The sequence below is a fragment of the Tachypleus tridentatus genome, chromosome 11 (genome assembly GCF_004210375.1).
Source record: "Tachypleus tridentatus isolate NWPU-2018 chromosome 11, ASM421037v1, whole genome shotgun sequence".
NCBI lineage: Eukaryota > Metazoa > Arthropoda > Merostomata > Xiphosura > Limulidae > Tachypleus > Tachypleus tridentatus.
In genome coordinates, this window is record NC_134835.1 from 94881066 (window position 1) to 94896697 (window position 15632).

General features: G+C 29.8%; 1 protein-coding gene across 5 annotated transcripts in view; it reads right to left on the reverse strand.

Moving 5' to 3' along the window:
- The window catches only part of P58IPK (dnaJ homolog subfamily C member P58IPK), a 49891-nt gene that overhangs the window by 3655 nt on the left and 30604 nt on the right, over window positions 1-15632 (reverse strand). For all 5 annotated transcript variants that reach the window (XM_076468727.1, XM_076468728.1, XM_076468730.1 and 2 more), the window contains 6 exons: window positions 15399-15473; window positions 14430-14573; window positions 12581-12762; window positions 10891-11116; window positions 4921-5041; window positions 2227-2359 (listed from right to left, as the gene is read on the reverse strand). In XM_076468727.1, the coding sequence (XP_076324842.1) occupies window positions 2227-2359; window positions 4921-5041; window positions 10891-11116; window positions 12581-12762; window positions 14430-14573; window positions 15399-15473 (881 nt within the window). The remainder of the gene's footprint in view (window positions 1-2226; window positions 2360-4920; window positions 5042-10890; window positions 11117-12580; window positions 12763-14429; window positions 14574-15398; window positions 15474-15632) is intronic.

A 15632-nucleotide genomic window follows, 5' to 3' on the forward strand; every position in this document is an offset into this window, starting at 1 on the left:
CTAGAAGTACAATTAAAAACAACATTATTATTTATATGTGCCAAATTTCACCTTCATAGGGGAATGGGGAAACCCAGTCTGGAATTTTATTCCCCAACAGATTACAACTGTTTTTGTTTTGTTTTTTAACAGGTAAAGCACTTTTAGTTTGATTAAAGTTGACATTAGTGTCTATGAATGTTTTAGACATAAGAAACAATCTAACCTATATTATAGCAATTGTGCATCAAGTCATACTTAATTTCTTGAAAAAAGTTAAAACAACCTCTTTAATCAACAGTGACTTTAAATTAAGTTTCAACAAATATTTTTCCAGTTTTGGTGTCTCTACATTTAATTTAATACTTTCAGTATATACAGTAACAAAATTATTAGGTTGTATTTCTCTTCCTAAACATGACAAAAAAGCCATTGTTGGGGTATAGTGCTACTAAAACATACTGGCTTTTTTTTTTAATTAAAAGTTATTACTCTGATTTTTCTAATAATTATTCTGTGAATACACAACCAATTCATTCCATGAATTATTTTTATTCTGGTTGGCTTAAAGAAATTTACCAACATTTGGCTGCATCGACTGTACTTTTCTGCCTCTTTGTTGGTCAAGTTTGATTTTGCAAAATATATTTATTTCAGTTAGCTGTAAAAGTTGAGGTTAGAGCATACTATGGGATCCTGGAGGAGGGAGGGCTTATCCCATCATTTCACATACTATGGGATCCTGGAGGAGGCAGTGCTTATCCCATCATTTCAAGTGATACACGAGTTAAATAAATCTCAGTAAAAATTATTTTGCACGTACTTAGTATATGACAAAAGAAGTAAATAAATAAAATAAAAATATATTTAGTCATTTTACTATGATTATTAAGTTTAATATTTACAACATTTTTTAAAATCAAAAATACTTTTAGACAGCTTACGACTACTGTAAAACCAAGTTTTATTTATATTCTAATTCATTTCAAAACAAAACTTTTACTTTATACAAATTAAGAAATGATCTATGAAAATCTACCTTGAAAATTCAAATTTGAAATTGTGGAATTATTAGGTTTTATGCTTTGTCTATAAATATCTAAATGGTTTCAAAACTCACCATCCTTTTTATAACTTTTTGTAACTGGACAGATTTTTGAAAAATCATCTTATTATCTTACATTTTATTTTCTCAAAACTAAATACAATCTCTAATGCTTCATTTGAAACACATTTACACCAATTTAATTGAACATTTTAAAGACAATGATAACCTAAAAACTGTTTGGAAAGTTGGTCTATTCTAGACGTATCATAAGACAGTTAACTTGTTTTTAATCTATTTTTTGTCATATCTGCCAACATAATAATGTCCATACGACACATTTTTATAAAATTGTGTGTTTATAGGAAGGTTTACAATAGGTATGCATTTTGAAATGAACATGGCTTTGTGAAATATTTGCATGAGTATTGCTTGGATCTTGCAATTTTATAAATAGTATTAGATAAGTATTACTTTATTACTTCCTACATGAAGATGAAATACTTTAGTAAATTATATCATTCACTGAAAGATCCAAATGCAATTTTGGAAACATAAGCCACTTTACTACTGAATTCCAAACTAAAGTACATAAGTAATCAGACCTGTCATTCTGAAGGGCATGAATCATTATTTTGAGTTTGAGTATGTGATTAATAAATAGTGCTCCTGAAAAAAAATGGATATACTAGTTGAAATTTATAAGATAACGGTGATTTTACATGTTCAAGTCATGATTATATCCCAATGTGACTAGTATATAAAGTGCCTGTATACCATTGCCAAATGAATATTTCAGCACCACTTCTTGAAGTCACATGCCACTTTGTATTAAAGCATTTCTTCAGGTGAGTTTGAAACAAGGTAGCAGCCATGAGCTTCTTGCTTCTTACACTGATCACACTATAATACAACTGTTCAGTTACCCAGATTCCTTGTCTGGCATCAAACTGATAGCCTGAATACCAATGAATGTAAATATTTTTTATATTTATACAACATACATAAAAGTATTATGTATCTTCTAGTGAGATAGTGAACATACAGACAAATTAACTGTCAAGAGATTCATTGTTCTCCTGTAATTTTCAAATCCAAAGCACTGAAGAAATGTCACACTAAGTTTTAATAAAAAATGTTCAACAGAATAGCATATATTGTAATATATGCATTTTTAATTAAAGTCCAATTAGAAAACCTACCTTCTGACTCCAAGTATTTTGTAATAATCTCTTTTCTTGGCTTGTTTGACTAGCTTCTGGGTTTTTTCTAAACCTTCTTTGGCTCTCTGTAAATGCTCATCAATATTTACTGCATGCTGAAAATCCTCCTTTGCTGTAAATAACAATCAGAAATAATAAGCATGAGCAATAAACTTCATGTTATGGAAATATGGCCAATGATTTGTTTCAACTTCAATACAATAACCAGAAACTTACACGAAATGTACATAAAATGATAATTCTTAAAAAACAAATAACAAATGATGAATAACTGCATATTTTATTAATATAAAAGATCATATTAATAACTAGTAATAGCAGTATGTAAGTTATAGCATTAAGTGGTCCATAGTTTATTTGAAACATTAGTGTTATACCTTATTTTCTCAAAATTAAATATTTTCCTTAATGCTTAATTTGAAACAGTTACACCTATTTTACTAAACACTCTTAAATAAATGTTCATGATCATTTTATTGATTGGCATGTTTTTCAGCACAAAGCAACTAGGATATCTCTCAAAAGGAGAACAGTAAAAATACCAGAAGTACAAGCATTTATGAAAACACTGTATAAGTAAATATGTTTGTGATTGTACTTTCCATGGTTTTAAAATTTTATTGGCAAATGTAGCAAAAATGTTACAGAAAAGCTACAGTTGTTTATAGCAACATAATGAAAACTTAAAAGCTGTTTCATTTTCTGTATTTCTGTGTATCTATTTAAGTAAACAAATATTTCATTGAACTGCTTTTCACCAAACAGTACAAAACAACACAAAGGAATAAAAAACTGCTCTTCTGCACAGATGTAAATATACAAGAAGATGAATGAATAAAAACTGTAGTTCATGAAGTAGGAATTATGTTAAGTGGGAGTACTATACATTAATTCAGGTTACTGATAACAATATACACCAAGATATGTTCATAATTTGTTTTAAAAAACAAAGTTGAAATGATTAATCTAAAATCTCTAGTAGACAAATATATCATTCACATAAAGTGTTATAAATATGAATTGGTATATACACACATGCAAACTGAAATAGCTCTGAGCTTTAAAGTGTAATTTGTATACTTATTATAGTCTTGATGTTTTAGGCAGCACTTTAGAAAACCCAATCCAGCAAAATAATGAAAACTGATGGAAGATTAGGTTCAAATCTAAGTTAGCTACAAAAAGCCAATTTCATGACTACAGAACTGATACATAAAAATACATGCTTTCTCACAGAATGAAATATCTTACTTATACAAAAACCAAATTTTCCTTATTTTAACCACCAACTGATATGATGGCCCAACAAATAAAGTTCTTACAGCTGAGAAACAACTTACATTATTAAGAATAAAAAAAATGCATTTACTTTTTAGTTATGAGCTTTTTTTTTTTTTTTTAATAAAGAGGTGTACACAAAGGTTAAGTAAATTGAAATAGTTGTGAACATCTCACTTGAACCCAGTATATTGTAATTTGCTTAACTTACGTTTCTACAGGTAGTAACTAATACATCAACAGTAAATGAATTTCCTATATAAATGTTCTAATGATCATTTAACACGACAAAAAATTAATATATTTGCAGAATGTTTTTAGTAACAACCAAGCTATGAGTTAAAGAAGTTTTACTAAATCAGTAATATAAGGCAGAACACCAGCTCAACTAACTGTCATTATTTTTTCAAAGACAGAAGATACTAATAAAAATAAGAGCATTTCAGAACTTGAACATATGTAAGAAGATTAAATTTCAGGTACAACAGGTGAAGGCTTTTTTCTGCTTTCTTATCTAACTTACAAGAGTTAAAATTATAATATATTAAACTGTAATAAAAAATGCATTATTAAGATACTCTCTAATGAAGTTTTTATATTTACTAGGTTCTCATCAATACACAGCTAACTTGAGTTATAACAGGCAACTGTGAAATAGTTTATGAAAGCAAAACGTGAAAGCATAGAAATTTTTCAAAATAATTTTGTTTCAGAAGTTCTACAAAAACTACTAAAAGGGTCATTTGAACACAGCCATTCATGATTTGAACTGATAAACTAAAGGGAAAACAACCATTACTAACCCTTATACAGCCAAATAGTAAGATCTGAACATCACTTTTATTGCATGCACAACTCTAAAGTACAGATTTCATTTTTGGACTACTTAAAAGATTCAAACTAACAGACCAAACCATTCTAACAACCAAGCTTTTAAAAGATAAAAATAAATAAACTGAAAGCACAGACAATACATGATTTTTGTTTCTAACAAAGTTATCAATCAAATTACTGTTGATTGTGTACTCTATCAATTTATTTTGCAATTTGTCTTCTTTTTAAGATTTTCTCAACTACATAAGAGCTTTGGTAATAAAACAAGGAAAAAAGGAACTGCGCTGTAAGTGAGAAATAATATAAATAGTATCATAGAAGGTTTATGTTCCTATACACTTTATTGTTTTAGTCTTTAAAGAATTGAAATTTGAAGGCACTTTCTCATGCTTTCATACTCACTTAACTCGCAAGTGGAAATATATCTTTAAAATATTTAATTATCTTATATTTAACCTACTTGCAAGTTAAAGATGTACTATCTAAACATCCAAACAATTTGAATCAAAGCATATATTCTTATAAGCTACATGCATTGCTGTGTGAAAAATAAACACCCACCTTTATCATAATCTTCATTTAATATGTAAGCATCTGCTCTATCACAAAGAGCATTTACATCTTCTGCATTTAGTTTTACAGCTTCTGAACAAACACTGATTGCCTCAGAAGGCTGTCCACCCTAAATGTTAAAATACATAATTTAGATTTGATTAAAACACTCTTCATACACAGCAAAACACACAAAAAGTTAGAGGTTTACAACTTCATTATCAACTGAAAATCCACTTTATCACAATTTATCTAAACATTTAACTTCCCTTAAGCTAATATAAGAGATGTAAAGTCTCGTTTTTATTCCGTTTTCATTAAATGAAAATGCCTAACAACAAGCTTAATTTATACATTAATCAGAGCAAAGGTGTATTTACACATGAATGCTGCAGTCTGGCAACATGAAATAGTAAATAAAATTAGGATACAATTTAATCTTTTTTATGAAAATTTTTACAAAATGAACAACACCTGACAAAATATAAAACATATTCATTTTAGGCCTATTAGTTTATTCTACAATATGTTAAAAATATTATATTAAAGAGAATTGAATACTCAAATTAACAAGTTATGTAACTACTATACATGATGTAAAGTTGTGTGCTATGAACTAGATCTGTATTTTAATATTGTGTGATGCAAAAACAAAACAAAAAAAGTGAAAAGCTTTGAATTAGTTGGTTGGTTGATATAGTGTTTTATGGCACAAAGCAGCTAGACTATCTGCAGCAAACATCTGGTAAAAAGTTAAAAGTAAATTTAGTAAAATTTATAAAAGGAAATTAAGGTAAAACAAAAGAAAGTTTAAAAACAAACACAAAAATAAATAGCATAAAACCTGTTTACATCTAGTCTACAACATTAAGAGAAAAACTACAGTAATTCAAGGTGTAAAGGACTTTCTGTAGCATAACTGTAATCATAACTCACCAGGAAGACTAAGAGGTAAGTATAAAAACCACCGTTAGTCACCTGAAGTTGGCTTTCCAGTCCTGGTTCCGAGTTACTTGACATTATGGCCATTTTCAAAAAGGAAAGTAATAAAAAGGTTTTAAAAGATGTGGAGAAAAATTATAATAACTCACCAGGATGACTAATGGATAGTTCAAACAGCAGCATTAGTCATCTGAAGTTGGCCTTTCAAGTCCTGGTTTCAAGTTATTTAATGTTATGGCCAGTTTCTAATTTCAAATTGAACTAGATGAACTGTGATTTTTAAAAGGGAGCAACATTAAAAAGGTGTAAAGTATAAATTAAAAAACGTAAATGGCATTAAAAAGATCAATGGCCTTAAAAAACTAAAACCATTACCTAGGTGGACAGTCTCACCATCACCAATAACACTGTCTAATGTTATGGACAAACCTTGGGACAGAACATGTTCAAAATGGTGTTGTCATAATGACGACAAGAAAGTAAAATGTGGCTTATTGCGATCTCAGCAAGACGGCTAAAGTCCAATACAGGGTTTTATTTGGAAAAGCACTTTTTTTGAACAAATAATTGTTTCGCATCTTGGTGTGGGAGAAGAAGATGTATCTGAGGAAATGCCTGTACCTGAAACCAAAGGATGTGGATCTTGAGGTTTGTTGGAATGTATGTAAGGGACAGAGATAGGTGTTGAAGTTGATTCATCAACTTTTTTAACCATGGAGAACAAAAGACTTTTCATTTCTTTGGAGAACAATTCTTTTGGAGGCACAGAGAGATCTGTCTGCATTCCCACTGTAGTTGTGGAAGGAAGTGCAGCAGCATACGTCCGAGATGAGGTGGTGGACAACAATTTTCGAGCCTCAGGATAAGTAATATTATGAAGCATTTTCAAATGCTGCACCTCTTTTTCTTCCAACCATTCAGGGAAAGAATGAAAGTAGGATGAGTGAGAGCCATTGCAATTGATGTAATGAGGGTCCATTTCACACTCATAGGAATTGTGGTCCTTGCTACCACAACAAGAACATGCTAAGGAACCACGACATGACGTCTTCTAGTGACCGAACCGCTGACACTGAAAACATCTGAGAGGGTTTGGAATGTATGGCCATACTCTGCAATTATGATAACCTGCTTTGATGGTAGCAGGCGGACGTGGTGACGTAAATGTAAGAATGAGGACATTGCTCAGCACCATAATTCCATCTTTGCGAGTGGATATACACCTCACTGCAGAAACTCCTTGGGTGGAGAAACCGCCGAGAATCTCTAACTCTGGGATGTTCTTCAAATCCCTCTCAACAAAAGCTCCTTGTGATGAATTCAAAATAGCATGAGGTGTAACCTCAATAGGTATCTCTCCAATTGCCTTTGAATGCAAGGGGAGTTCACTGTGTTGAGATGTGGATGTTTCCACCAATATGTATGTGGATGTTTCCACCAATATGTCACCAGATCGAAGTTTCTTTACTGACTTTGGAGAGCCAGCAAGTCCCTCTATTCCATTCTGAATGAAAAAGGGAAACATCTGCCCTAAAAATTTGCTGAAAGTGAATACAGTATAAGAAAATGAGGTACAACAGGTGTTACAGATGTTGAAGATTGCTGCTCAGAATCTTCAAGACATGGTCGTTTACCTATAGACTGTTCTTTCACTATTTTATTGAGATCTGTAATTGGAGTATCCATAATAAAGAAAGGGAAAATTCAATGCCCATTGACCCCACCCACCATGGAACCCTACGAGAGGATGCACTACAATGTCAAACAAGAACATTGCAGCAATGCCAGGGTTTTGTGAGCACTATACCCAAACTCCAGTATCAGATACAATGTCCATAACACTTGTTGAGAACATCCAACACTGGTACTTGGTTGACCCTAGCCTGAGTGGACCAGCCGACTGACCCAAAGGGGACCACTCCAAGGCTGCCTGTCTAAAGAAATTCAAGGCCAAAGTGGTGTGTTAGGGTTGGACTCCTCAACCATCAGGATCCTCTCCTTCCCTTCACGAGTTGCCACGCACGGCAAACATGTGGGTGGATGTTTAGATCCCAGAGGAGGTAAACTGAAAGAACAGAACCTTCTCCTTGTACCCATTCCTACAGTCATTTATTTTTACTACTACAAATATGAAATACATTCAACAGAATTGTTAATTAATCTTATCTATACAAATTTAACTTCTGCCACATTAGCCAGTCTGGCATTTTGGTGTGGACAGAAAAAAAACAAGTCTTTCCATAAAGGTTGCAATATTTTGACTAGACAAAAAGAAGATGTCTAGCATTACTTTAAGAGGTTTAGGTGGTTGAACTAGACATATGACCTGACCATAGGCCATGAGAGCTAACATGGAGATGTTAACTTGTAAATTTAGAGCAAAATAATGTAACATTGAAACATGCCAGAAATGTTGTAGATGTTGGGAAGGTGATGGTTTAAGTGTAGACATTAAGCTAAATCAAGGATCCAGGCCAGATGAGGGAAGAACTTGTTTAAAAATATCCCAATCAATTTTATATACCAACTGATTTGGACATTTCTCAATTGCTTAATGCATTGACAGTGAAACAAAAAAACAAAACAAAAAAAAAAACAGGTACAAGAGTATAGCTTTCTCCAAATGGGAATTAAAATCGTATATACAAAATCATTTATTTCAATATTTTATTAAACTACTGACACAGAAAAGCCCAAAGATCCAGAACTGAAGTTGAAGGAGATGCACAATGAAATTACAAGGTTCACAAATTAAAAATACTATTTCTGCAATGTAGAGTAAATATAATAAGGATGATATAGTGCCAAGTATAGTACCATCATAGTACAATGTATATTGATTTAATCATGTTACATTTTCATTAATATTTACTAGTTTATTATTTATTTTAGAGATTGTGCCAAACTATATCAAAATAACCATAAACTGTCTGTTTCTAGAATGATTATCTTGGGCTAAGTGCTAAAAGATGCTGGGTTGGCTTGTGTGGCAGGTGTTAAATAACAATAAATTTTAATTTTTAGATGATATGAGCATGTATGAAAGAAAAATTAGTTTATGCATTTCCTAATTTTTTTCTTCTTAGCATAAAATGGTACTAGTAGCTTCCTGGGAAAAAAATTCAAAATAGTTTGTAAACACCACCAGGTTGAGCCATACAACTTCAACAGAAGTGTAGTTTTTAAATGTTATCAAATCTTTGTTGTCATGTAAGGAAGTAACTACCTACCTACCTATTTCTCAGCTTTGAGAATCCATAAGCTACTGATCTAAACATGTTTAGAAAGGTTTTCTGTTCTTTTGAACTAGTAGTGGATTTACTAATATATATTTATTTTAATATCAATGTTTATTTTCATTAAATATAATTAGAAATACATATAACTTAGTGTTAAATAAGTGTCTTGTAATTACCACCTATTCTCTAAATTTGTAGAAGATTTTCAAGTGTAAAATCAACAATATATGTCTTATGTTATTGCCTACTAAACTTTAGAGAACTTTGCTTAAAGTTTATACATCAACATACCAAAAGACAGTTTTCAGAATATTACTGGTTTGCTACAGTTAGTGTACTATATATCTTGGAAGCTATAATTGCAATAAATGCTTATTAATCATAAAACTACAAATATCTGACCACGAATGTTTATAGATTTTGAATATTACAAATAGTTCAACTTAGAAAATTAACTCAAATGTTAGTATTTCTACAAGGAGATAAGATGTCTCTCAATGGAAAGCTAATTGCAAATTTATGAGGTCAGCCAAATATAGAGCTAGCTAGCTTCCCATCAAGTAAACTGTACCTATATATTGACACAGAATTAATTCTCTTACCATGAACCATCAATGAAATATTCAGTTCCAAACCAGATAGAAGAATCGATATAGTTTGTAAGTTTGTAAACCTTTTGTATATAAATTATTATTTGTAATAACTTATTATAAACTGCATTGTTGTTTGTATATTAAAATACAGTTGTGTTAAGAAAAAAAATTGTGTGTATCAAATTTGACAAGTATCAACATTCAGTTAACTTCTAAATTAAAATTTCAGGCTATCTGAAATTATATGTAACATAATAAATTGGACAAGTGTCAAGGACAAGTTATAATACATAACAAACTGTACAGGTCATTATAACTTACAGGTTAGTAAAAATCAGAAGCAAATGATAAAAGCTAAGCCTGGTGATATGATGCTACAAAAAATATGTTTGTGAACAATTGCTACAACTACAGTCCTGATTCTTAAAGCTTGAAAAAAAATGCATATTTTATCATTTTATACTTTATTGGAAACATGAACTTGTGGTACGATAAATAATGAAATGATTTTCATGGAAGATAATGATGCACACTTAAATCATCTCAAGTTTCATTTTGTCAATAAGGAAGCTGTTTGTTTGTTAGGTTGTGTTTAAATAAGGTCTTTTCAGCTTAAGGTACTGCTTAAATGAATGAAAAAAAGAGCAAAAAACACCACCACCAGAAACAAATGTAAAAAAAAAAAATTCTAAATGAATGCAAAATGTGTTTGGAAAATATTATATATATTAATTGAAATTATCTTATTAACAAAAAAAAAATTAGCAAGCAGGTATTTTGGCATAATAAAAAAAAAAACTTTTATTGTACTCCAGTGATCATAAACACAAATTATTTAGAGTATTCTTCTGAATCAAACTCAATATAATTTAATGGAAAGCTTTACAAAAATTTGGAAAGATAAAATCAGTAAGTAAAATTTACAAAAAATTACACATTTTTAATTGTTTTTTTTTTAAATATCACAATGGAAAATTTATTTTACAAACTGCTAATTCATTCAAGTGTGATATATGAAAAAATAGCTTAATTTTCACAAGCTACATGATCTCTAAAAAGTTCATCTCATATTTCATCCAATAGTTATCTTTAAACACAAGTCGCACAACTTGTGGCAGTTTGATGCATCCTAGGTTTTGAGAATAAGAGAGCAAATCCTTTACAATTTAGCATCTGTATTGTTTTTAAAAGAATACAAAACTCACCTTATTTAGGCAATGACACATTCGACCTTTAATATGTTGCACTATATGCAGCATTTCTGGCTCTGTTTTAAGAGCTGCATTAGCTTTTTCTACACAGCTTGTATAATCATTTTGGCTAATTGAGTCTTGCATGGTTCTTAACTGTGCTGCTAATTTTTTAACTTTTTTATAATGTATAAAGCACTGTTTATGGTCTGGATCTAATTTGAGGCACTCTCGTATCACCCTAAAAACAAAAACATGCACATAAATTTATCACAATCATAAGCTTTAAAAAAGCAGTTATCTAATTTTGTTTGAAACTACAGAAATAATAAATCTTAACATTATGAGTAATAGCATAACGAAAGTACCAAGTAGTGAATACAATATATATCTCAAATATGGAGTCATGATTATGTATATTTATTCATGGATCCAACCATGAATAAATATACATAATACTCAGATCAAATAATTCTTTCTTCAAAAACTTTACAACAAAGTTATCAACTTCTCTGAATTTTGAAAATTATACTTCCAAAAAATGTTTTAAACTTTACCAGAGACATGATGCCTACAAAATATATAAATGTTAAGGAATTATATCATGATTGATAAATGTCTTGTACATAGATACAATGAAATTGGTAGCTTGAATTTATATAGTACTAATTTAACGAGCATTGGTTAATATTAATTACTGTTACAATTCCTGCCACTGTGTTGGATGGCATTATTGCAAACCAGCATAACCATACAGACATGACATGTTAGACTTCTGGTTCAAAATACCAAAGCCATTTGGCAGTTTTTATATTGTCTCAGTATGTATATTGAAAGAAAAGTGTTCACCTTTCTGTGAAAAAAATCTTAAAAAACTAAACATTTGGTTCATACAATTGTGAATAACAAATTCTATTTGATCTGATGCCATTTTTCATTCTCCAAATACTTAAGTGATTATTACACATCTAATTACTAAACAAGCATGTTTATCACAGCTGGTCAGCAAAGTCAACTCATACATAAACGAGAATTATTTCTGAAGTGAAAACTGAAATTGGCTGGGCAATGTAAACAAGTGTCATCCTCATCTCAGTTTTCACTTCAATGGTTATTAGTGTTAAAACTCAGAAAACTCTTGAGCTAAGTCAGTCAGCTTAAAAAGTTTAAAATGTGTTTAGCAACATTTTATCTAAAAGTAAAATGCATATACTTAGTTATATTTTGCATTTTTCTACACTCTCATGATTTTTACTTCTAATAATTTAATGACCAAAAATGAAAGAAATGTGCTATAGTTCATGAACTATATTTAAATTATAGTAACAAGGTACCTGCTCGTCTTTCACTCATCAAGTAGATTTCAAAGTTTCAAGAAAAACATGCACTGTATTACTATAGTGTATTTTAAACCATTTTTTGCTTTCATTATCAGATGTAACAGATAGAAACTGCTTCACTAAACATTAACCTTCCTTGTACAAAATATTAATTGCATAAATAATAAAAAATCAGATAAATTTTCCTAGATTATATTCAAAATATATTTTAATTTTTGCAGAACTGTTATAAAATAATCAAAAACCACAATGAAAAATAACTATAGGATATTACTTCTACCAGGAAAATCTGGTAGTAATTTGAGGAGAGGTAGAGAAATAATATACATTATAATTATTTTGTACTTTTAAAAACAATTACTCACATTAATGATTCATCAACCTCGCCTAGTTTGTAATGAAGCTGACTAAGTTTCAAGTATCCCTCAGTGTTGTCAGAACGCATCTTAGTCGCTGACCTTAAATCTCCAATTGCATTCACAAGATCATTTAATGCTTCATAACACCCAGCTCTCATTTCCCTCAGCTTTCCATCCCAGGGGCATACCTGCATAATGTTTAACCACAAAATAATTCAAGCTCAAAAACAGAATCAAGTAAATGTGTGTTCCCTTGTGTGTGTGTGTGTGTGTAATTTTATGTGTAAATGTATCTAAACTCAAAATTATTTAATGCATGTTTACAATACACTTGTGTAAGTGCAATCATGTATTGCTCTTCAATTTTATATCAATATATCTTTTATCAAGGAAAATTTCATAATAACAGTGTCCTACCCTCTATGTACAATACTGTGGAAATGTTAAATAATTGTGGATAAACTAGTCTATCTAGGAGTTGCATATATCATATTGTACATAATTCTAAAAGCTAATTCTTTAGTTATGCTTCAGTTATATTGTTGTAAATCTAATTTATCAGAATACACTTCAAACAACTTAAAAGCTTATGGAATAACACATACAGAAACACTAAAAAACAAAACAAAAAACATTAATTCTCTAGTTCAGACATGTTGAGAAATAATCATAACAAAAAAATCATATAATCTGAAATTAAGTTTTATTATTAGACTTTGAATGTATCCCTAAAGATCAACTAAGTGATATCCTTTAGCAGAGGCTAGTGGAACTGACAGAAGCTACTACAACTTTTTTTATTGTTTTGTAATACAGGCCAATATATTTCATAATTCTAGAAGCTCTGTGTGAAATATAAAAATGTAAAGTAACAAGTCAACTACATTACATCTGCCATATTTACTACTGACAAGAAATTTTATTCAATACCAGGAATTATCTAGGGGGATGAGATACAACATACAGTGGTGACTGAGATGCTATTCATGTCATCAATTTAAAGAGCAATAACTGTTATGATGTGAACAAGCAAACTATAATTATGATACTGACTCAGGTAGTTAGTTCTTGCATATGTTTATGTTATTAAGATAGGTTATTGTATTTTAAAGTTACAATCATGAGTTAGTTTTTTTACTCTTATCCAATAATCAAAAACTAAAGTTCTCAAATGATTATCAGATGGGTTTGCTACTTTTTATTAATGAGTCACTTTCATATGAAATGTTTTAAAGTTTCTCACTTTTAGCTTGAATATAAAACTGATAAATAATTAAATGGATACAGGTTTACAATTCTGTGAATATTTTACATATTGTGTACATCTATTGCTTCTTACTTTGATGTTCATATGAAGTTTCATTATACATTGTATAAAATTTCACAAGTTCAAAACCATCTTATTGACTAAATGAGCATCAGATGAAAGCAGTATGATGTTAAATGACAAGAAGGATGAAGGAAAATGTAACATTGAACAGCTTATTCATAGTTATTTGAAATTTTTGACTAAATATTGTTAAAATTCCAACTGACAGCAGCATAATCAATTTTCATTTTATTCCAAAGCTATTTACACTTTTTAAAGGTTGCAGGATATGCAATTAGAATTTAATTTGTTAATTTAATACTAAAGAGTTCATAACATTTGAAAATAATTCAATATATTGAAATTTTAATAAATTAAGTTTATCATTCCAAATTTGAAATATTTTCAGTATTTGTAAAACAAGATAAGCATGCTAAAAATAAAAGGGAATACTAAAACTTCTAATATACCAAGTAGGGTAATATACTATGCTACTAAATTAGCACTTTAGAATTCTAGGTTCTAGTTTATATGCAGAAATCCAACCTGTAGAAGCCTTGTCAGGACATCAATGGCAGCTATGTAATCCCTATCTTCTATTAAAATGTAGGCTAATTCCAGATCATGTTTTACCGGCTCAAGATCCCTGTATGCTCTTTGTGCTTCTTCATTCAAAGGATCTAGCCTTAACTAAAAACAAATATCACTCTTAATGTAGATAGCTATCAAACCTCACTTATACCAAATATCACTAATTCACAACATTGTGACTACAAATATATTTGACATTCAGATAGTTGGAATAACTAAATAGTAATAACTAGAAGTGCTAATGAATTTAGCTCAACAAATATTAAAATCATTAATAATCAGAAACACCACTCTTAAAGAGTTAATTATTTTCCTGATATTGATTGATTTAATCCTATTCAATGAATCATCCAGTTCTACATCCTGACATGGTATTAAAAAACAGACATACTGCATATGTAAATCACAGACAACTTTTCATTTCTATTTAAAAACATACATCAAATGACCAGAACTTTCAAAAGTTAAAAATATCATTAATAACAATAAAACAAAACTGCCTACCATACGTTTTTTTAGGAATTTCATATGATGTTCATTGAAAACCCAATACTTCAAAACAAGATTTACAAACCAAATGTGTAGAGGTATGTTGAATCAAAATCTTAGTGTAAAACTTTAGACAAGTGGACTGTAGCTTAGATTGTCGTGTAGCTATTACATGCATTCTTTTAATATAATATTCTTCACTGTATCAGTATAATTATTTTTTATCTTTACCTTTACAATAAAGGAAATGCTTTCTTTTTCTTAAGTGTGATACAAGAAAACTGAATATTTCATTTGTCATTTTTATTGTTCAGATAATTCTCATCTTTATGCTTTTTTCACACAAACTCAATACACCGTGCAAAATAAATAAATATTAAAAATATGCAAATATGTTACTGAAATCCCAAATGATGCAATAAAGCTTCTACTTACCACCCATTCATAATCAATATGAGCTTCTTCTAGTCTTCCTTGCTTTAATAAAATATTCCCCCTTTGCAAACGAGCCTAAACCAAAGAAAAGAAAAAAAAATTAATTGTTAATAAAATTTATTTGACCTTGCATATACATATGTGGAAGTTATTTTCTCAAACATTAAAATTTTACTTAATATACATAATTTTTGTGTTAAAATGTGGGAAACTGGAACCCTGGATCCAAACTTA